Source organism: Grammomys surdaster, unplaced genomic scaffold, assembly GCF_004785775.1.
Source record: "Grammomys surdaster isolate TR1022 unplaced genomic scaffold, NIH_TR_1.0 208, whole genome shotgun sequence".
Classification (NCBI taxonomy): domain Eukaryota; kingdom Metazoa; phylum Chordata; class Mammalia; order Rodentia; family Muridae; genus Grammomys; species Grammomys surdaster.
This window is the reverse complement of record NW_021604653.1, coordinates 9,284,011-9,307,388: the sequence shown is the minus strand read 5'-3', so window position 1 is coordinate 9,307,388 and position 23,378 is coordinate 9,284,011. Positions and strand designations below refer to the sequence as shown.

The 23,378-nt window shown below is 43.5% G+C and overlaps 1 protein-coding gene across 4 annotated transcripts in view; it reads left to right on the top strand.

The window, feature by feature from the left end:
- Nucleotides 1–23,378, top strand: part of Clasp1 (cytoplasmic linker associated protein 1) — a 237,552-nt gene that overhangs the window by 121,657 nt on the left and 92,517 nt on the right. For 3 of the 4 annotated variants that reach the window (XM_028771491.1, XM_028771492.1, XM_028771490.1), the window contains exons 11-21: nucleotides 790–882; nucleotides 2,422–2,567; nucleotides 3,464–3,599; nucleotides 4,666–4,736; nucleotides 5,245–5,304; nucleotides 6,691–6,768; nucleotides 8,585–8,752; nucleotides 9,343–9,392; nucleotides 9,979–10,149; nucleotides 11,966–12,013; nucleotides 21,667–21,774. In XM_028771491.1, the coding sequence (XP_028627324.1) occupies nucleotides 790–882; nucleotides 2,422–2,567; nucleotides 3,464–3,599; nucleotides 4,666–4,736; nucleotides 5,245–5,304; nucleotides 6,691–6,768; nucleotides 8,585–8,752; nucleotides 9,343–9,392; nucleotides 9,979–10,149; nucleotides 11,966–12,013; nucleotides 21,667–21,774 (1,129 nt within the window). The remainder of the gene's footprint in view (nucleotides 1–789; nucleotides 883–2,421; nucleotides 2,568–3,463; nucleotides 3,600–4,665; nucleotides 4,737–5,244; nucleotides 5,305–6,690; nucleotides 6,769–8,584; nucleotides 8,753–9,342; nucleotides 9,393–9,978; nucleotides 10,150–11,965; nucleotides 12,014–21,666; nucleotides 21,775–23,378) is intronic. The other variant, XM_028771493.1, reaches the window with a different exon arrangement.

Sequence of the window (23,378 nt, the reverse complement as noted above, 5' to 3'; positions counted from 1 at the left end):
GTAGATAGAGGTTACATCCACAGAGAAGAAGGAGGAGGGGTGAGGGGATTGGGGGTTCCTGGGTGGGTGGGGGATGGGGTAAGGGGACAACATAGGAAATGTAAATAAAACATCCAATAAAAAAAAAAAAAGAATTTTTTCTTAGAAAACTCCCTCCTAGCCAATGAAGTACTGCAGACACTGGATGGAGGATGTGCTTGCTGGCTCACTCGCAGGTTCTTATACAGTTTCTGTCCTGGTGGTACAGTGGGCTACGCCCTTCTATATCAATCAATAATTAATACAATCCCACACCAACATTCCCACAGACCAGTCTGACCTGGGCAGTCCCTCAATTAAGCCTTCCTTCTCAGATGATTCCGGGCTGGGTCAAGGTGATAGAGCCAACGAGGAGACCTGATGACCTGAATTTGATTCCCGGATCTCATGGTGGAGGTTGGAGTGATTGCCAGAAGTTGCCATACACCTTGGCACACTTGCCCCCTCTTACCCACCATGCACATTCAGTAATCATAAATTTTTTAAAACATGACTAATGCATCTCTGACTGCTGTTTTTCCCCCTCTTGTACACAAACTCTGTTGGTTTTTAGTAAAGATGTCTGAAACAAGGTTGCTTCCATGTGGCAGCAAACAAAAGGGTTCCTGTTGATCATGGGTATCGGGCCCACTACGATGAACGTGCCCAGAATTCCTCATGTGAAGTGAAAGTTCCTCTTCCTTGACTTCATGTATTTAAAAATAATCATCTTAGTTCTGTACATTAAATATACATTAATTTTGCTTCCAGATTTACTCCAGCCGAGACCTCGAGGAATCCATAAACAAAATTAGAGAAATTCTATCAGATGACAAGCATGACTGGGAGCAGAGAGTCAATGCTGTAAGTGCTGCTTTTCTGTGGTTCCATTGTGCTCATTTGCACATTTGCTTCTTTGCATATTCACTTATTTACATACACAGAAATACTGACACATAAATTACCCTGTGTACATTTTCCCTCTTAGTAAATTACCCCACTTTCTTTTTTTGTTCACGATGAGTTTTGGTTTTTGAGTTTATTTCCAGATAATCTCACCATGACCTAGTGTGCTTTCTGCTTCTGTGAAAAACATCATGACCAAAAGCAACTTGGAGAGGAAAGGATTTATTTCTTTACACTGGATTATGGGTTATAGTCCATCACCAAAGGAAGCTAGGGCAGGACTTGGAAGTTGGAAGGTGGAGGTAGGATCTGAAGCAGAGAGTGTGAGGGAATGCTCCTTACTGGTTTGCTTCCAATGGCTATTTTAAAATATAATCTGTTTTCTTATATAGCCCAGGACCTCCTGGGCTCTTATATAGCCCAGGGTTGGCACCACCTGCAGTGGACTGGGCCAGGCCCTCCACGTCAATCGTCAATTAAGAAAATGCTCCAGAGACATGCCCACAGCCCAGTGTGATGAAGGCAATTCAGTTGAGGTTTCTCTTCCTAGATGACTCTAGTTTATGTCAAGTTGACAAAATATAAGTAGCACGCGCTGTTTAGCCCATGCTGGCCTTCACTTTTGGGATCTCTTTTTTTTGGTGGGGGGGATCTCTTGTGGAATGCTGGACTTAATAGTCAGGTGCTACCACACCCAGTCCTACTTCTGTTTTGAAAACACAGCAACTAACTGTTGGGTGTGGTGGCATATGCCTTTAATCCTAGCACTTGGGACGCATAGACAAACAGGCAGTTCTCTGAAGCCAGCCTGGTCTACATAGAGTTCTAGGACAGCCAGGGCTATATATAGAGACATTGTCTCAAAAAGCAAGCAAACAAACAAATAAAACACAAAACCCAAGCATCCAGGGCTAGCGAGATGGCTCAGCAGTTAAGAACACAGCTGCTTGGATTCCTGTTCTGGGAGCCAATGCCCTCTGCTGTCCTCCATGGGCTCTTGTGTACTGTAGTGCACATAGACTCCTAAAATGGTTCTTAGGGAAATCATACTTATTATGGAAGCTGCATTTTAAAATGGGGTCTTGGATGTGACCTGATTTGTTCATTTTGTATTAGGTAATAATCATTTGTCCAAATTGTCTTTGCAAAATGGTTTCTAGGGGCTAGAGATATAACTTTATCAGTTAAGAGTACTTGGTGTTCTTACAAAGGTCCCTAGCTTACTTCCCAGCAGCCATGTCAGGTGGCTCACAACCACCTGTAACTCCAGCTCCAGTAGATCTGACACCTTCTTCTGGCCTCAGCAGGCACCTGCACAAATGTGGCATACATCCCCCACTACACACACACACTCACACTCACATAAAGATAAATCTTTTTAAAAAATGGTTCTTATTATCAGTTAACTTTTATGTTTATCTCTTTCATTAATGGCTGTTTTATGTATATTCAGCGTTAAATATTTTATTTACCTCTGACTTTCCTCTGTCCTGTTAGCTAAAAAAGATTAGATCGTTACTCTTGGCTGGGGCTGCTGAGTACGATAACTTCTTTCAACACTTGCGTCTTCTGGACGGAGCCTTTAAACTCTCTGCTAAGGACCTGCGGTCTCAGGTAGTGCGGGAAGCTTGTATCACATTGGGGTAAGGACTGCAAGCACTACATTCACCCACATTGTAATAGAGTCTCTTAGAGCTTTAAAGATAACTCCTTGGACATGTCTATGGAGTCACCTCTGGTTTCCATACCCTAGTCTGTTAACACTTGTGTCCATACTCTCAGAGTAGCTGCTGCCCAATTATGTAGTATGTGTTAGATTTTAAATTTTACTCTCTGACATAATCTCTGAAGCCTTTTCTTGTACTACTATTAATTAAAAAATGAAATCTTACAGAGTTCATGGGACTTTTTTTTTCATGTTCTTTGCTTACAGGATGCAGTGTGCATTAGTACACTTGTTCTAGAGGAACGTAGTAGCAGTGATGGACATGCAGGGCTGTGGGTGGTTAGTGGTAGAGCCCTGTGCAGCATGCAAAACTCTCAGTCAGTACTAGGATCAGAGAGAGAAGGAAATGTAGCCCAAATACTACCATACTGTTTTATCTGTAGCTCAACTTAAATGTAGTGTTTACATGTACCAGAGTGTTAACTCAGTAGCCGCAGCACCTGGACAGTATTGTGACTGTATAGAGTTTTAGGGTAGGCAGATACTAAAGCATCATGTTTTATGTAAAACAAAAATAATATAAAATAAAATGGCGCAAGTGCTGTGTTCATGTTTAGTATTTATAGTATGTCTTTGGTCTTGCTGGGTTGTCTTTTGTTCTTTTAATACTTCTATGGAAATTATTCAAAAAATTTTGTTGGCTGACAGCTTTGCCAAGTTTTCTACTTATACATTTTAAGTCTGTTTTTAAGGTGTCTTCAACCTTTGTCTTTTATCCCTGGAGAACTGTTATTGAAAGCTGTCACATGCTGAGAGGCTCTGTGCTTCCCTGTGTGTGAGGATGTGACGACAGCCAGTCCTTTCTTGTTGCAGGCACCTGTCATCAGTTCTGGGAAATAAGTTTGATCATGGAGCTGAAGCCATTATGCCAACTATCTTTAATTTAATCCCAAACAGTGCCAAAATCATGGCTACTTCTGGCGTTGTAGCTGTTAGACTAATCATTCGGGTAAGTATGTCATGGGGACACCCATATAAGAAGAGAGTGGGAGGCCCTGATGGCTTATGGGACACAATAGTCGCTCCTGTAGAGGGTGGGTCCACACTGTTTTGCATGTAGCATGTCTTTCCCAGGATGGAAGTGTTCAGAGCTGCAGGGTCTGTGTTGTGTCTTGTGGGCTGGCACACCGTTACTGAGATCCACCTCTTTATTCACCTAACATTGGCTCTAAGTCCTTGGCTGTTCAGAGCATCTGGCTTTTGTGTCCCTCTGTCACTTCTGTTCTTTCTTCCTTCATCCATGCCCTTCTGCCTTCCATTTTAGTTGTTTGTACTTTTGGTCTCCATTTACCTGTAGCTCAGCAGTCTCCTAACTTGAGTTTTCTAGCACTTACTGTAACGTAAGCAGACGACCTAGTGTTAATAATCCTCATGCATGATGCAGATCCTGAAACTGGTATGGATTCAAGTTGTCCAGCTGCTTCTCACCAAGTCTGGGGGCCTGAGTCAGTCCTCAGGACCAACATGGTGGGGGAGAACCAACTCCCACAAGTTACATTCTGACTATCGAACGTGTGCCAACACACACACACACACACACAGAGGGAGAGGTGGGGGGAAGGGAGAGAAAGAGGGGGGGAGTGAGAGTGAATGAACCATAGCAAATAAGTAACTAAATGTATTTAAAAGCCTTGGAACTCTGCAGAATGCACTCAGTCCCCACAGGTTACTCAGGGTCATTTGTTATCATCGCTGTTTTTGCTTGTCCTTACTTGTAATATTAAACCTAAGGCGTTGTATGTTTCCACTGAAACAGTGTCAGGATGGCTTCCATTGGCCTCCTACCTCAGACTGCTGTGGTGATGCTGCTGATGTTGCATCTCGTTGTCTCTCATGGCTTTGTCAGTTCTATAGTGCCCTGTGTGACATTTCAGGGCGTCGGTTTCCTTCTTCAACGCTGACATTTTAGACTGAGTATACATGTGCTGTGAGGTCAGCTTGTGAGGAGGAGGCTCCTGTTGAATCTGGTTCTGGTCTGTGTTACATGGGCTCACCTGTTCCTCTCCTCTCCACAGCACACTCACATCCCTCGGTTGATCCCTGTCATAACCAGCAACTGTACCTCTAAGTCTGTCGCAGTCAGAAGGTGAGCCTCGGAAGGGAGGGGCTTCTTTATTGTCTTGCAAGCATCTAAACAAGAGGAACGCCAGCTCTCCTCCCATGGAGAGAGTTTCACTTTTGAAGTTGTCTTTGCTGTTGTTTACGATCACTAGTGACTGCTTCTTGGTTCAAGAGCACTTTGATTTTCAGGCCGGCAACTTGATGAGTTTCATCCCCGAGACTCACAAGCTGTCCCAGTCACACACACGCTATAGTGACACATATTCAACCTTCAAAATATTAAGATCTTTACAAAATTTTAAAGAGCTTAATAGAGTGTGTGTGTGTGTGTTGTGTGTGTGTCCCCTCAGAACCACCTGGCTGGCCTACTGTTCTAGTTATTTCTATTTCATCTTTACCCCACATTTTCTGTTCTTTCCCGTTAAATGAAATTTACCTATTCAAAAGATAAATTGGTTGATTTAAGCAAAAGCTGTTTTATTTTCACCAACAGATATATTACTAAGTTCCATTTTTTTCTTACCACATTCCAGGCGCTGTTTTGAATTTTTAGATTTGCTTTTACAAGAATGGCAGACACATTCACTAGAAAGGTGAGCTCCTGTGATTTAGAACTGTTGTCTGGACTGATTCTGAGGGTTGAGTGCCTGAGCAAGTGGTCCATTCCATCCTGCATAAGGAAGGAATCTAAGCATTTGCTAAGTGACTGTAGTTTCTACTGATCCAAGCCTCTTTATACTGAGAAGCTTTGGGGGAATCTTGTCCTTCCAGATACTAGTGTGGCATAGCTTGTGTAGCTCCGTTGGTAGACGCTTGCCTAGCATATAAGAAGCCCCGAGTCTATATCCTGTCTTAAATAGCCTGGGCCTATAATCCAATATCAAAAGTTTAAAATCATCCTCAGCTACATTGAGAGTTTAAGGCCAGCTTGGGCTAGTGACCATGTCTTAGGAAAAACAAAACTAATATGCCCCCAGCTGGCAGTATGCACTATTGTGATTATGCCAGTAGGGGGCAGTATTGGTGCGTGTTCTGCTGCTTAGGGAGGGTCTAGAGCTGCCCTCATCTACCGTGTGGGAATTTCGTTCTCTCTGGAAGGTTTCATTATTCTCTCTGTTGTTGGTTAGCAGTTGTCTTTATTGAGACTTGCAGCTGACTACTTTTATATATCAGAATTTAAAAGTAGCAAGTAGTATTGCGTCTGAGTTTTTCACAGTCACATGCCCATTCATTTTCTTTGACTCTTAGCACCTGTCAATTTTAGGTTCCTGAGCATTTGTGTTTGAACACAGTAGGCGGTAGTGTTGGACTGCAGTTTTGAATGGGTGTCATAGTTTGTCAACCATTTTTCATCAGAGTGATAAGAAACTAGGGTGCTCATCTGAGTGATTATAAGAATTAAGAGTAAGACCCAGTCTGAATCCCCCAGCACTGGCTTTGAGAATCGAGGCTGCCCACCAACTGAGAACAGAGCAGGAGTCTGAAAGGTCTGGTATTTTGTTAGCCACGTGGACAGTAGTTTTTGGAAAAATTGTCTTCATTGTTTAAGGAGATTTTCTATGATGTCCACATTGATGGCCACTCTTTTTCCCTGGACATCTTCGAGTTCTCCGGTCCATGATAGACTTTGTTTTCTCTCATAAGAAGGCAGAGGCATGAGCAGTAAGCACACTGTTAACAGAGGCTCATGTTGTGGGGGAGGCTGTAGTGTGTCTCTGAGGCTCTCATGCTAGAAGGTAGTTGTGATTTAAAAGTAGTGCTATCCAAATCCTTCTGTGAGAGTGGGGTGGGGATGTGAAAGGGAACCTTGGGGAGTACATGAATAGGGGTGGGGCTCTTAGCCTCTAAGCAATGTTACCTGACTAACTTTGGGGTGAAGCTCTAAACGTGGCTGTTTAGAGCTTGGTTCACAGACTGGTTTTCACCCACATGAAATTGTATGTTGCATGACTATTTTGTTTTCTTTCCTAAATGTCTAGACACATATCAGTGTTAGCTGAAACAATAAAGAAAGGAATACACGACGCTGATTCTGAAGCAAGAATAGAAGCCAGGAAGTAAGTTTCTGCTGAAGCAGCTATGACTCAGACCTGCCGTATGGATCGCCTCTCTGCAGTCCTGTTGGTTACCAAAGCACGCGTTGTTGATGATAACTGCTCAGCGTGACTTCAGCAGAGTCTTTAAGTGTTTGTTGCTGCTTTGCTCTTTAAGTGGCTGCCCAAGTGCAGCCGAATATAAGTAGGACTGAGGTTGACAGTAGGATGCTTGTTTGCATTGTCTCATGTCAGCAGTGTGGTTCCTACTCTATCTACTTACCAAGCTGTTCAGAGCCACACAGCCCAGTGCTTATTACCACTTTACGGTGGGAGACGACAGCCACAGGACATTGTGTTTGAAAGCATGAAGTGGTTGCTTCTTAGGGAACATGAATCCTGGGAGGGGGGGTTGGATTGACTGATGCCTGGATTGTCATGGTGATAATGCCCAGTTTCAGTCTCCCATTGGAACTGAAAATGCTTTAGTCATATGCGTATATCTCCGAATCCAGTACTTCCCTGGAGATCATTTGCCAGGAGGCTTTATAGGAAGGTTGACTTGAAGCTTGGGGCGTAACTTAGTAGAAGAGAGCTTGTCTAGTGTGCGTAAGGCTCTCCATTTGGTCCCCTGAACCATTAAAAAAAATCAGCGAAACCAGAACACGATGCTGATGATGTGTAGCTCAGTGGTAGAATACGAGACCCTGGGTCCATCCCCCGCACAGCAGCCACACAGCTGGAAAAGATAATGACTCTCTCTTGTTCCTGTGGGCTCTTCTGTGTTGTCACAGCTGACCAACTCTTCAAGTTGACACAGGTTACAAACTGCTGTTTTTACTTAGCATTATAGTTTACTTAGCTGGAAATTAATACCTGGGGCATTTGTTTATTTTGTGTGTCTGTATATGTGCCCACATGTTCTCACATTAGGGCAGTGTGTGTGCCAGCTTGTGTGTAGAGGTCAGAGGACAGCTCCTTCCACCATGTGGATCCCAGGGTTTGAACTCAGATCTTCAGGTTTGGCAGCAAGTGCCTTTACCCACTGAGCCGTCTTCTGGCCCTGTTTTTCTTATTTCTCAGCTCATCATAACTCTGCTCTCATCTTGAGTAGTTCCTATTGTTGCGAGTGACATAATTTCTAGTTGCTACAGGCCACTCGGGGTCAGTGTGTTAGTGGTCTACCCCTGCTGCTATCTCCTTGTATTGTGTTCTCATCCTCTAATGGTACAATACAGATTTCAAGAAGCTCTGAGAACTTTCCATTTTTCTTTTGTCTGTATTCTTAAGTCAGTTTTAGATATCTCGAATTGAAGAATGTCTAACTGCATTGATAAAAGTTGCCACCGACGAGTCCATTCTGTGCTGTAGGTGTGGCTGTGGTAGCCTGGGCTCTGTCTTCCCCAAGTTTCCATGGCCTTGCGAGTTAGAACCTTTAAATTCCTGTTTTATAAATGAGACTGAGGTTCTGAGAAGTTAAGTTGGTAAGGAGCTAGATGGCTCAGCTGGTAAAGGCAAGTGCCTCCCAGCCTGCTGACCTAAGTTCGTCCCTGGAACCTCCGTAGTTGAAGGAGAGAGTGGACTCCTACAGATTTTCCTCCCATCTCTACATGTGTGCTGTGCCACTTCCATCCCACCCCCGTATTAACAAAGAAAAGCGTATTTTATTTAAGCTGTAAGTTGTAGCGCCAGGATTGATCTGATGCCTCCTTTATGAGTTCTCTGGCCTCGTGCCCTCTTAGCAGGTTAGGTGGAGGCCTCAGATTCTCAACGATGCTGCGTGGTATACTCGAGCTCAGCAGGGTCCTCTAACTAGACCTGGGACTTGTCGTTTCCCTAGATGCTACTGGGGTTTCCACAGTCACTTCAGCCGGGAAGCAGAACACCTGTACCACACTTTGGAGTCCTCCTATCAGAAGGCCCTGCAGTCCCACTTGAAGAACTCAGACAGCATCGTGTCTCTGCCCCAGTCAGACCGATCCTCTTCCAGCTCTCAAGAGAGTCTCAAGTAAGGGCCCTGGCTTTGCTGACCACATGGCAGTGTTGTGTAGGTAAAGGTTTGCTGCACAGACACACACTCTGCAGCTGTACTCTCATCTCAGCCCAGTACCTGCTAAGGCTCTCCAGATGTCAAGGTACACTCTGGTTCTACTAGGATATTGCTCCGGAGGGGAAAAACTTGACCTTGGACTCTGCCCCAGACTCTTCCTTTTCTACCACAGTTTTAAATGGCATAGTGAGGTATAGAGCATTGTGAGCTGTGGACGTTAATGTGTCAGGGAGTCCCCAAGGATATGAGTGTTGCCCAAAGACAGATTTGGAAAAGAGAAGACTTCCAAGATATGGGACTTAACCTAACAGCACGTCTGCACCTCACTTCTCACCTCTGCCCCTATTATTGTTTGTTTTGTTTGAAAGGTCAGTCGTCTCAAACATAATGTTAACACTCTGTCGTATGTGGGGTTGGTAAAATAATGAATTGCCTGAACCCTTCTGTAGACCTTGAATTCATTCTTCATGAGTACACTTTGCTGTTGTAGTTGTGTGACTACAGATAAGGTACACTCTTGGTGACATACATGTACATGCATTTTGCAGCCGGCCACTTTCTGCTAAAAGAAGTCCCACTGGCAGCACTGCATCCAGAGGTAAGACCAAGGTCACAGAACTCCAGGTGGGAGGCCTGGGTGGGCTGCTCATCTCCTGAGGCTGTGTTCATCGACAGGAAGCTCTGGCATGCTCCCAGCTCCACTCAGTGATGTACCACCCTAATATCTATCTGCTCTGGGCTCCACTGCCCCAGGGCCAGTTGTTACCTTGTCAGAATGGCTAGACAGAAATCTGGCTCTGTGGCTTCTCATCTCTCCCTGCCTCTCTGCAGCCATGAGTCCTTTTGCTCCTTGGCTCACATGAGGTAGAGCAGCGGGCAGCAGTTTGTTAAGCTATCAAAAGGGCGTGTTTCCAGAGAGGGTGTAGCTAGATGGTGACATTCATTTGATTTCATGTGTCAACTATAACCTTAGACCTATAGTTTTCTATTACTAGAACAATGCAACAATAGATACCCTCAGGCAAGGTCACTGGTTTTCTGTGCCTTCCATGAACCCATCTCTGGGGCAGTGACTGCTTCCTCCCTCCTGTGGGTACCAACGTGTTTGGTTCTAAGAAAAGCAGAGCAGCAGTGTGTAACAGTATGGCCAGTCCTTCCTGACTTCTCTTCCTTCTCCATTAAAGGCTCTACAGTTAGTACCAAATCTGTGTCAACGACAGGATCTCTCCAACGATCTCGAAGTGATATTGATGTGAACGCAGCAGCCAGTGCCAAATCCAAAGTCTCCTCATCCTCAGGCTCCACCGCCTTCAGCTCTGCAGCAGCCTTGCCTCCAGGATCCTATGCATCCTTAGGTAACCAGGCTCCCTCCGTCCTCTGTCCCCATGACCCTGGCCTCTGAGCAGAGTACAGAGCTCACTCAGCACTTCCCTCTATAGCTGAGGGCAGCTTCACTCCTGAGGGTGTTCTAAAGCAAAAGTAACTGCACTCAATGATAGTTCCTACCTACCCTCTGTCCAGTGTCATGTCCAGTGTCCCTTTTCTCTGGAGTATCAGCCTGTTCTGTAAAGATGTGTGCTTGCAGGCTGTGTGGTCCTCATGTCCTTTTTCCTATAGCAAGTCATGCCTGTACCCAAGCCACTAGCCATATTGCCAGCACTGGCTTTCCCTCTTCCCTGCTGGTGGGAGTTGAGCCAGGGGGCTCAGTGGGCCGTTAGGGTTCCTGTGGTTGAGTGTCTCTTAGAATGAGGATGACAGGAAGATTCTAAATGAAAGTAATGAACTTTTAACCAACTTGAGCACAAGTGTGCAGGTGTTCTGCCCTAGATGTTGCCTGAGGGGAGCATACCCACACACTGCCCCAAAACTGTTTGTAATTACTTTCCAAATTTTTGGTATCTAAGGTAATGAATGATAGATGTGTTACTCAGCCTGTCAAACCAACACTGAACACTTTTTCTGTGTCAGGCTAGTGGTGTATTTCATTGTATTTTTGTAAATACCAAGTTAGTCATTCACCCCCAAATCTGAGGACTTAGCTTAAATCATAATACCAAAACTGGGTTACTCACATGCCCACTAGGGAATTCCAAGGTCACCATAAAGCTAATTTTCTAAAGTGCTTTGAGATTGGAAGCATGCGGACAGGACAGGACAGAGAAGGTACCACTTGTTCAGTGTCACTACGGGCAGGCTGTGCAAGCTCTAAGTCTGTTTCTCTGCCGGTGACCTCAGTGAGCCATCTGACTCAGGCAGGTGATTGAGGATCGGTGAGATTACATGAAGGGCCCTTTGTAAATGATTGCCCTGCAAGGTTGCAGAAAGAGTTGAAATAAGAACACTTTTAACCTGAGAGATGTATATCCTACAACCATATGTTCAGGCAGTTCTATTGCCCTGATCTCAGATATTCTCTTGAAAAGAGGCTCAGTATGGGCTCTCTTCTTCCTCATGGTAACTATTCTTCCACTAATGTACAAGTACAAAGGTGTTGCTTAGTACTTTTTGGTCAAGGAAGAAGCCAAAGGTGTTCCTTCCCATGGTAAAGAAGTTAGATCTAAGTATTTACCAGGGTGTCAATATTTTCAATCCACTTTGACTTTTGGTTTTTGTTTATTTAGTTTTGTTTTGGAAACAGGGTCCCACTATATAGCCCTGGATAGCCTGGAAGTCACTATGTAGACCAGGCTGGCCACTAACTCAGAGATGACTTACCTCTGCTTTCCACAAGATGGACCTGGCTCTCCTTTAGTGTTTTTAGTTAGCATTTGCTTGACTGTTTTTATGCCAGCCTTTAGAGAATCTAGGGTCAGTATTTACTTGCATACATCTGCAGCGTTTAGTTCAGACCTCAGTAGATTCCCTCAGTGCTGATGGAAGCCCCAGGAGTTTGGTCTGGTGACAGACGAATGAACCTTCAGAATCGCTGAGGACATTCTCTTAGCACAGTTTCCTCTCTAGACAAGACTTTAGCATTGACTATTCTCTCTTTTCCCCATAAGAATTCTACCTTTAGTTTCCTTGGTTTTGCCCCACCCCCACATTCCACTTCAGCAAAACGTGAAGTAGCACATAATTCTGAGACTGTACCCAGGTCCCACTTAGATTGACAAGACACTTGACTTGTAAAAGTATAGCATTAAAGCTGATAACCCTTTTCCAAACTTCTAGAGTCCAGACACATGAGGGAAGACTTGGAGTACGTAGGCCTGGATGCAGGTACTAAGCACAACAGCTGCTGCTGCTGGCTGTGTAGTTGGGATAGGCCTTGCTACAGCCTCTAGCTTCTTCTCACTGGGTTCTGCTCTTGGGGTTACTCCTTAGAACCTGAACTTATAGTGGCTCCTCTACACCCCTCCTCCTGCTAGACCTTTCAGGGAATGGGAACATTCCCAAGGATGATAAAATTGACAAGCCAGAGACCGTGAGTCATGCTGTCGACTGTGACACAAATGTGGGTCACTGTTCTGTTTTGCTTTCTAAAGGCAAACTGTGTTACTCCAGGCTGAGCTGGCTCCTGGTGAGGCCCCTTAGCTGGCTTCCAACTCTGCCTCGCTTCTGAACTTGGTTTCCTTTTTGGCTTTGTTTTAAAGTGTACATTTTGCTTTGTTAGTAGCTAATAACATTCTGCTTTTTAAATTTTCTGAATGTTACTAACTGTTCCCTGTTGTCCCCTCCCTTGTTTTTAATTGGCTTAAAGACGGTACTACCACTAAAGCGGAGGGTAAGCGGTTTGTTTCTGTGATTGAGGTGTGTGTCTCTCTGGTCCTCTGTTCCCACCGAGTGCTGCCCGGTGCCCACTTGTCCTCACTGAGGTCCCTGCATGCTGTGTTGCACGCTGTCCTTCCCCTCTTCTTCATTCTGTCTCCAGTGGCTTCTTGCCTTCCCTCTGCCTCAGTTCTCTTCCCCTTTCTTGTTTGATCTTTGTTCCGGTGAATCAGGGCACTGAAGTGTGCTGTGGGTGGTGACCATGCTGAGGCCACACTGGGAGGAATATTCAACATCACCTTGTACTCTGCTGACTTGGGGTCTGTTGCTCATGAAGCCTCTACCCGAGTTGCACTCTCTCTTTTTTGTGCTTTGTGGGATTCTCGGGCTCATCTTCCTATTTTGAAAGTAAATGTCTGTGTCAACTATCCACGTTCAGCATCAGTGAAGTTTTCTGCTGAGCTATAAAGACATTTTTAAATAGTGGTTTACTCTCCTATGAAGAACACTGCAAAACTGTTGTTTTTATTTGTGTCAAAGTCACATGCCCCTGTTTTTTCATTTGTGCACATTGCTCTTCCTACAAGCCATGTGGTAATACCCTTCTCTGTGTTGAGTTCTGCAATTCACACCATGGGAAGAAATGGCCATGTCCACATCCCCTGAGCCACAATTTAGGCTAAGAAGCTCTTGCTCAGTCCTCACCTTGTTCTTCGAACTTGAGACACAGCCGGTATAGTGAGCACTGACCTTAGATTAGCAACTCTTAGACAACATTATCCTTTCCCAAAGGTTTCTGGGTAGAAAACAGGATAAGACTTCAACAGTTTAACTTAGAGCAGTATTGCCTACTTGAAACGGGGTCTATGGCTCCCAGCCCATGCCTTCAGCAGTCCAGAACAGCGTGATTAGTTCATAATTGTGAAGTGGCTACCATGTAAAGAGGCAAGGTTTGGGCAGGGTAGCTCTGTATAGTTTTAAAGTGTATTACTCTGTGTGTGTGTGTGTGTGTGTGTGTGTGTGTGTGTGTGTGTGTGTGTGTGAGAGAGAGAGAGAGAGAGAGAGAGAGAGAGAGAGAGAGCGAGCGAGCTGGTCTGTGTGCTGTGGTGTGAGTGAAGGACACTTTTGGAGAAAGTCATTTCTGGCCTTCCACTTATGTGGAACCCTGGGGAATCATCAAACACAAGTTGTCACACTTGTGTGGCAAGCACTTTTAACTACTGAGCCATCTCCCCAACCCCAGCACAGTATTTCCTGTGTATACTTTGGTTTGCAGATAGGGTCTTGTGTGTCCCATGCAGGCCTCCACCTCTCTCTCTAGTGAAGGATGACTGTAAAATTGGATTCTCCTCTGGAGTTAGGCTGAGATTATAGTTGTACAACACCACACTAAGATGCATCAGTGCTGGAAGTGAAGCCCAGGGTTTTGAGCATGTTGAGCCATCATTTTTCTTTTGCTGAGGCCATAGTCTAGGCCCTCAGGAGTCAAAAAGGAAAAAGGAGAAAGAGGCTGAGAAGTTTTAAATTACACTTACTTATTGCTCACGTGCACAGAGGTGAGAGAATGACTCGTGAGCTAGGTCTCTCCCTCCACCCTGTGGCCCTGGGATTGCACTCAGATTGTCGGGCTTGGTGGTAAGTGTCTCACCGGGCAAAGGAATAGAGCATGGTCACAAGCTTCATGGTTTTCAGATATGTCTCATCATAAGAATTACATGGATGCTTACAAGAAAGAAAACTAGACAGACAGATGGATGTCCAGGATATTTCCTCTGAAGGTGCTGATTAAGTTGGAAGGATCTAGAGAACCCGAATTTAAAAGAAGTCTCACTGGTGATTCCCAAAGTTGGACAGCTTTATGAAATGAAAAACAATCAATAAATCCTCTACCCATCTATGGCTTTTATTTGGGTTCACCAAAGGTTCTGGCTGCGTGTGGTTATGACCCATGGTAATTATTGTCTTGTTCAACTGATAGTAGTACTTTTGTTTCTGATTCTCCAAAAAGCAATACTATTTGTTTTCTTGACCTAGACAGAAGGGAAATGGAAAAATAAAATAGAATACTATATTAATTACTTTTCTGTTGCTGTAATAAAATATCACAACAAAAGGGAGGGAGAGAGGGAAGGAGAGAGAGAGGGAGAGAGAGGGGGAGGGAGGGAAGGAAGGAGGGAGGGAGGGAGGGAGGACAGGAAGGGTTTATTTGGGCTTTTAATTCCAGAGTAAGAGTCCATCATGGTGGAAGGGAGGAGTGTGGCAGCAGGCAGGCAGAGCTATCATCTTCCAGAGGAAAAGTCCATGATAGCAAAGGAGTCACAACAGCACACAGGAAGCTTGGGCAGGGAGCTGAGGGAGCCCATCTTTGCAGACACAGAACAGAGAGAAGCAAACTGGAGGTTGAGTGTGGCAATGAGTTCTTAGAGGCTGCCCTCAGTGATGGACCTCCTCTAGCAGGGCACTACCTAAAGGCTCCATAAACTCCCCAAATAGCACCACCAACTAGGGGGTGTGTGTTTGAATATATGAGCCTATGAGGGTCATTTCTTATTCAAACCATCACAAATAGTTTACACAACATGGAAAGTATATTTTCCCAGAATGCATTATATAACAGAAAAATCAGCCTATATTGTTCTCCCTACCACTAAGAAGAGTTCTTCACCTTTCCGCTTTTTTTTTCTTTTTTTTTTTAAATCAATCGTAGTGTCCCAAGCAAAGTTAACTTGGCCATTCATTTACTGGACAAGATACTAAATCACTTTGTGGTTTCCTTCAGTTAGGAGAAATGATGGAATGATGTGCCTTTAGAAAATGAGAATAGGACGGTAGGGAGCTTTACAGGAACGGAGGACAGTGTCTGTGCCAGGCTAGCCTGAGTTCTTGTCATGATGGAGCAGGGCAGGACAGATGTCTCTGTGCAGACAAGATGCCTCTATTCTGTTGCTTGTGTTGTGAAACTCAGAGTTTAGTAAAGCAAGCTGCCAGTGATGGTAAGAAAAGCCATTAGCTATGCATGAAGGGCATGCTTTTGATCCCAGCACTCAGGAGACTGAGGCAAGTAGATCTTTGTGAGTTATAGGCTAGCCTGGTCTGTATAGCAAGTTCCATGCCACCTAGGGCTATGTAGTAACATCCATCTGGAGGGTGGGGTGGCTAATGCAGCAATACCATTTTGTGCCCTTATCAGGATTTCTCATCAGTCTTTCTTCCTTTTTTTTTCTCCCCCTCACTCTCCTTTATCTTCTTTTCCTCTTTTTTTTTCTCCTTTTCTTTCCCCTCCTTTTCTTTCTCTTCTTCTTTTTCTTATTTGTGTATCCACATGTGTGAGGGTACACATGCACGTGGGTGTGTTGCTGCCTACTAGTTGACATCTAGTATCTTCCTCGTTCATTCTCCAATTTGGTTATTAAGATAAGGTCTCTGGCTGAACCCAAAGATCTCCACTTCTGTCTAGTCTAGCTATCCAGCTTGCCCTGGGATTCCTGTGTCTGCGAAGCTCTGGATTTTAAAGTGGCCATCTTGCCTGCCTAACTTTTATGTGAGTGATGGGAATCCAGACTCTGGTCCTCATGCTTGCCTCTGTCAGCTAAGCCCTCTGTCTAGGCTTTCTCTGTCTTTTTTAAGTCATTGTGCCTCTTCCCTTCTTTCACCAGAAAAAGGCATGGTCCCAGACCCTTTGTATAGGAGGCAGCCTCTTTACACTCCTAGCTGTGAGCCTTTAAAAATCTTTAAAAATAAGTCTGTTAAATAGTTTAAAATCTCTGGACAAAAAGAGCCAAATTGGGTGTGGCCCAATCCCTATAGTTCAACCACTTGAGAGGCTGAAGAAGGGATTGCAACAAGCCCAAGGCCAGCTCATGCAGTAGAGAGAGACCTGCCTCAAAATAGCAACCACCAAGAAAGTCAGGCCAGGTATGGTGGCCTGTGCCTGTAATCTCAGCACTCAGGAAGTGGTCACAAGAGTCCTTTCTGAAAAGAACTAGTCTATGGTGTCATCTTTTGGCTGCCTGTCAGTGTACTATCAGTGTACTCAGTGAGGGATTTGGATGTAGGAAGTATGTTGTCTGCCATGGTGCTTTTGAAGAATGATGATTATATATATGTTGAGAGAATGAATACGCTTAAATGCTTTAAGAAAAGATAATATGTTTAAGAAAAGCTTTATTCCCTAGATGAATTGTTCCCTCCAAGTTAAATTATTTCAAATGAGAAGTTACAATGCTTCAGTAGCCTGTGAATATAGACAACTCATTGTTTCATAGAATAGATAATAGTGTTATTAAGTTGAAGTCAAAGGTCATGTTAGGGCATGGGGAGGTGACACATTGGGTAAAGCAGTTACCATTGCAAGTGTGAGGACCAGAATTCAGATCTTCAGCATACATACATATATATATACATATTTACATACATACATACATACGTACATACGTACGTACGTACATAAAACACACACACACACACAAAGTCAGCTGAATGTGGTGGCCTGCCTGTTATTCTAGCTCTTGGAAGAAGGACAGGGCATGCCTAGATCTAGCTTCCTAGATAGACTAGCTGAATCAGCAGGTTCTGGGTTCATTCTAGAGACCCTATCTCAGTGTGTAATAGAGCAAATGAGGAAGACACTCAGTGTCAAGCCGAGGCTTCACCATGCCTATACACACACATTTACGTGCACCTCAGGAACACACACACACACATACACACACACACACATGGGAGGGGGTAGAGGAGAGAAATAGAGAGAGACAGAGAGAGAGATGTTTTCTTAGCTTAATCTAAAAACTCTGAATTTAAGTAATTGGGCCCTTTACAAATGAAAATAAGTCTATTTATAAAAGTAAAAAACATACTTTAAAAAAAATGAAGAAAACTGTTCTCTTGAGGGCAGAAGTGATAGGTAGTAAAACTGACAAAGAATCAAGTTCTCAGATTCTATCTATGTTGAGAGCCAACTATGCAGGAATGGAGTTTTGTTGTGTTCCAGGAAGTGAGAGGTAAACAGATGAGCTTGCTGGAATAGCCCAGTGCAGAGAGAACTGAGATGGACTTAGGAAACTTACTTCTGTACAAACCTAGGAGCATTGAAACAACCTCAGTGCAACAGGGCTGCTTCTTGATATTGGATCCCTTAGGCCGAGGATCCTGGCATTTCTACTCCCTACTTCTTTCGCCTAAGAATGAATATCCATCCCCTGCCCTGCGGATATAGAATCCACAGTAAGGATGTAGATCAGGCAAGTACTGTAAGGCATAAAGAATTCCACTTCAAAACAGTTCTTTGGCATATAAACAATTTTACCACTTGCTGATATGAATTATTACAAATGAGCGTACAAATGAGACAAATGTGCTTTTTTTTTAAAGAATAATCTCATTACAAGAATGATCTCTGAATAATTGGTAGTACAGAATATCTACCATTGTCAACACTTTTCAGAATTGGTTGATGTTTTAGGTGATCGGTGCTCAGATCACCACTTTCCACAGTACAAGAAGGCATAAGTATATCTGGGGCCATTTGAGAAGTCATTACAGATGCTGTCCTGACCCATGTTGAGATTCATTGAGCAAACTCAAGTCAACAAGTCAAACACTGATCTTTAAAATCAGACATTCTCATGCATACTCTCCAAGTGATTCTTACTTGAGAGATGATGGTAAGAAAATGTGAGAAATCTTTACCTTATGTTTCTGTAAGAGCAAAAAAGTTTATGCATTAAAAACCAACAACAACAAAAGCCAGCAATGTCACCTCTCATGATCCACATGACCGTACTGAGATCCACATGAGCCACCAGAACGTCAGGACCTGTTCGACTTTGAATTCAAGTTTTGGGTTGACTACTGATCAACTTTTTACTGCTTGGATTTCTCATAGTTCCCTCAGCTAGTTATGGGGCCACAGGGTAAGAGTCTGGGCCTTGGACTGAATTGATTGTTCAGCACTGTGCCTGTCACTTAGACCTAGACCACAACTTTAGGGTCTTTTCCAGAATGGGGGGGAAAAAAGGCATGACTAACTGAGAATCCTTAGTACTATTAAAATACTTGAGGTCAGAATGTTCTTCTGTGACTCTCTGAAAGCTGAAGGCTTGAGCTCTTCCTAAATTTCTTGCTTTCCCCAGTGTCTGCTGTCTGTTCATTGTGTGTATGTGTGTGTGTCTGTGTGGATGTGTGGATGTGTTTAGTATATTTCTGTGCCCTCCATCTAAGTCTGCAGTTTTCCTACACTGTTATGCAATTGTTTAATTATTGTTATTATTGTCACTTAGACTGGTTTTGCCTCATCTTTCCCTTCTATGCTGTCTCTGTCGTCTAATAGTAGTACACAGCTAAAGTGTATTCTCTTGGTTTTCTGTGTTTGTGCAGTAGCTTGTAATTCTCTTGAAGACCATAAAACATTCCCTGTCTTTAAAACATACTCAGGCACTTAAAATTGCCAACTAATTAAAGTAGAAACCAATTTCCCTTTCCCATTAAGTAGACCTGAACATGGTACACCAGAAGCCTTCCAAACTATGTAGCTGCTTCCCAAAAAAGTAAGGACAGTTCAAAACCAAGAAGAGGCCTTTCAGCCTGCTCCTATGTAGCAAAGCAGTGTGAGTCCTAGGGAACACAGAAAACAAGACTTCTAGCTCACCAAAGGTGCAAGGCTAGAAGCCAACCAGCATTGACAAGGGACCATATGTCCATGAAAAAAGTAGACATGGGAAAACTATCTTCAGATCACCTTGTTGTCTCAGTGTCTTCCATGGAGAAAACAAGTGTTTTTCTGTTCCTTTATAACGAGCTCTCTACACATGAAGCTGAGTTTCCTTCTCTGTACCCCCTACTGCAGAATTAAGCAGTTTGTGTTTGCAGCCCATGAGTACACTGAACTTCCACAGAAGAAGCCACTTTTTGGATCTTTCTTTAGGCTTTCCATAGATTGTATCAGCCAGATATGAGATATCAGGCTGAAGGCACTGCATTTGTGAAGCACCAGAGAAAGATAACACACAAAGAATGAACCCTTAAGGACTTGAATCTGTTGTGAAATATAAAATAACTACTCAATGGTGTTCAAAAGAAATTTTTTTTTTACTGTGTGAAATACATAGAATTTATTAGCCAAAATGATCTTCCTGCCTGAGAACACACTGCTAATCCAGAATAAGCAATGCAGCCACCCAGCTCCAGACACCATCGAGGGCAAGGTCAAGGTAGAAGGCCGTAGGGCTGGCTGCACCACGATCATTGGCTATACTCTGGAGCCTGTGGACTTTCACTGTCAGGACTGCAGGACAGAGCAGAATGCACAAGCCTGCATCAAAACTGGCCAGCAAAGGGCAGCTCTGATGGAAAAAGACAAGAGAACACTCATTTTCAGTGTGTGCACATGTATGTGGAGAGAGTGTGTATATATGTGTATGTGTGTAACTGCACTCCAAACCTTGCCTCTACACCCTGAATTGTACCCTAAACCCAACATTTTAAAAAGGCTCCTTTGACTGAACAGAACTTCACTGCTTCTGTTTTGCTTTGTGTTATATGAGTAAGATGGCACAATAAAGGCACATAAGTAAAAATGTAATTTGACAAAAAGTTGACGGAATATTTTTAGATTAGATAACCCCAAATCTACATACGAGTTAATAAAAAGTCTAGCAAAAGTCCTAAATGTAAAATCAAAACGTAAAAATTAAAAGCCAGATGTGGTGGCACATGTCTGTATATCCCAGGACTTAGGAAGTTGAGGCAGGAGGATTGCTGTGAGTTTGTTGCTAGTCTGGACTACAGAAATGCCAGGTCAGCTTGAACTACATAACAAGGTCCTGTGTCAAACGTACGTACGTGTGTGTGTATGTATATGTGAATGATACATTGTATGTTAAAACCTACACAATACTATTTGTAATTAAAGTAAAGCATCTGTGCCTGAGTATAAAAACTGAAGTAGAGCTCTGAAAAAGAGGTATTATAAATTCATAAGAAAAAAGTTAAGGAGATTTGAGAATTAGTTATATGGAAAGATAAAAAATCTCCTTGGCCCATATGAAAAATTTGTTCTACAAGTATACTCATAAGTCATTGAGTAAAGTAATATATTTTATAATTTTTAAGTCTATTATAATTTTAATTTTTAAATATGCAAAACAATGACATGTTTCTTGTTCACGCAAGTATATTAATCTACAAAAAAAGGAATCTTGGAGAAATCCCTAACATTGGTCTTAGGACCATGTCACTATTGCTGGGGAGGGGAAAGACCTTCAAAGGGGCTTTTATTATCTAGCTTTGCGACTATAGGTGTTCCCCCACACACAAAAGTTATGTGTGTGACCTATGTATTTTATATACCTATAAAAATACCTATAAATACTTTAAAATAGATTGAGTTTTCTTGTTCATTTTTCCTGATCATCTACTTGGGTTTCTCTTAGTGACTACTAAGAGAAATCAGAGGCACTTGGGGGGCCAGCCAGCTAGCCCCTGGCATTCACCTAGGCCAGGTGTGTGACACCGGACACACTTCTCTGCCTGGTTGGTTCTTTCTTATCTGTACATTGCTGTGAGATTTTTGATTTTACAGAGATCATAGTTTTCAGTAGAGTAAATAATGCCATGTTTTAGTAGATGTCCAGTAGTAAATGTAGCCCAGGCTGGCCTCAGACACACTGTATAGCCAAGAGTGGTGGCCTTGATTTCCTTCTTACCCTCTTGCCTCACTTCCCAGGAGCTGGGTATGTGCTGCCGCCTTATCCAGCTCATATGTCTTTTTAAATCTTTACTGAAAGTCACTGGTTCTTGTCTCTCCTCCAGCCCAATGCTGCACTTTCTTGAACCTTCTTCAACACTTGGGGATTGTTGTAGTCCTCCTCTGCAAACTTCATCTGCTTCTGGGGTCAGTTGTGTTCAGTTTTAGTTGGCTTGTGAAGAAGGGCATTTTGTGCTTCCTTGAATCCAGAGAACCAGTTTGGAAAATTAAAAGCCACATTGATCGCTGCTCATCTTATGGGGTCACACTGGTGTCTAACCCTCACGGGACCTGACTGTCACAAGCCCCTGCTATCTGCGTGGTCAGCCGCGTCAGTGCCCTGTGCTTGTGGTGTGGGTTCTTGTGTAGGTCACACTCGATAAAGACATTATGGAAACACTGTTTCTGCTGTATCCTCCAGGTCGGATCCGCACGAGACGGCAGAGCTCTGGGAGCACCACCAATGTTGCCTCCACACCCTCCGACAGTCGGGGCCGCAGTCGCGCCAAAGTGGTTTCACAGTCTCAGCGTAAGCAGTGCATCTTAATGCCTTTGTCACCTTAGCTTCCTTCAGTAGCCCATCCCACAGCCAGATAGGCTTCAGTGTCTCTGACATCAGTGGCTCTGAGACACTCTTAAGTAACCATACTGCTAGGTAGGCTTAAAAGATGGAACATTCAAGAATGTTTTAGTCTCCTTTTCTAGGAGATTAGTGTTTCATGGGCTGGGGAAATGGATCTTCCTGTAAAGTACTTGAGGACCTGAGTTTGGATTTCCAGTCCCCAATAAAAATAGGTGTACTGATACAAATCTGTAATCCTGGCACCAGGGAGATGGCGACAGCTGGATCCCTTCAGCTTATTGGTCAAGTGATTGAGTCTAATTGGTGAGCTTCAGGTCCCAGAGAAAGGCCCTGTCTGACAAAAGAAAGTAGTGGTTGAAGAAGGTACCAGACATCTTTTTCTGGCCTCCATATACACATGCACACACAGGAACATACAACACATATATTAATAGTGTTAGATATTAAAAATACACTTTGACACCCTATCCTGAAGTCTTTCAAGTCAAAACTTACCTGTTATGTAATCTGTCTTTGCAGTATGATTTCCTGTGGGGAATGGGAGCTGAGGGATATCTTAAATTTTGTTATTGTTGTTGTTTTAGCTCTTGGCTGTGGCCTCTGTCAGGTTCCCCACCCCAGCTGTGTTAGTAATATGTCTCTCTGGCTTTGAAATCCAAATGTCACCAACTTAGGAGGGAAATTTGCTTTTCTAGTGGGATTTAGGAGATTAGGAGAGGTTTAAATCTTAAAACTCAGGAACATACAGGCTCAACCTTGAGGTTCCTTAGTTCCAGATTGCACTCATAGGGACTCAGGCCACTAAATAGCACATGATTGATCCTACGCCCCAGGCTTACACATACAAATTCAGCATTTTAACAATGATTTGACTTTGAGGTAAATACACTTATACCACAAGTGTGGGTATACAACATTCACAGTCCTGATTTGATACGAAGTAGATTTGTTAATTCTAGATTTAGGGTCCTTAAGGATTGAGATATTTTAGATATTTGAAGATTATGGAAACTCATAAGCATTCAAGGATGAAACCATTCTATAGCAGTGTTCTTCCAGCCTCTGGTGTCTTGTTAAAGATGGAATTGGGGCACAGGGGACCAAGGTGTGCTGCTTTCCCTCTTGCTGAGAGCTGGGGTGCGCGCTGAGAGGCAGAAGGCTTGGCACATGATAGACGGATGTTTCATGAACAGACCTGGAATAAGTGTTAAACTGAGCTGTGCGTAAAAGAAAGCATCCTCAGGGCCATAGTGATGTTGCTATTGTGCTTGTGCACGAGCCTTTTGTGTTGTGTCGCATGCTGACCTTCTGTATTGTGTTATTGTCTTTTAATCCACTCTTGCCTGTCCTTTGGTCTGCTCTGCTAACGAAGGATCCAGATCTGCTAACCCTGCTGGTGGTAAGCCATTTCTCTTGTCTTTCTGTTGTCGTTGGCACTGTCTCAGCTGTGCTCTTTGCTCAATATTAATTTCTCTGATTTATGCCTAAGCTTTCTGTATTTTCCTGTATTTCCAAATACTAGAGTTTGAAATGCATTTCTTTTTGCCCTT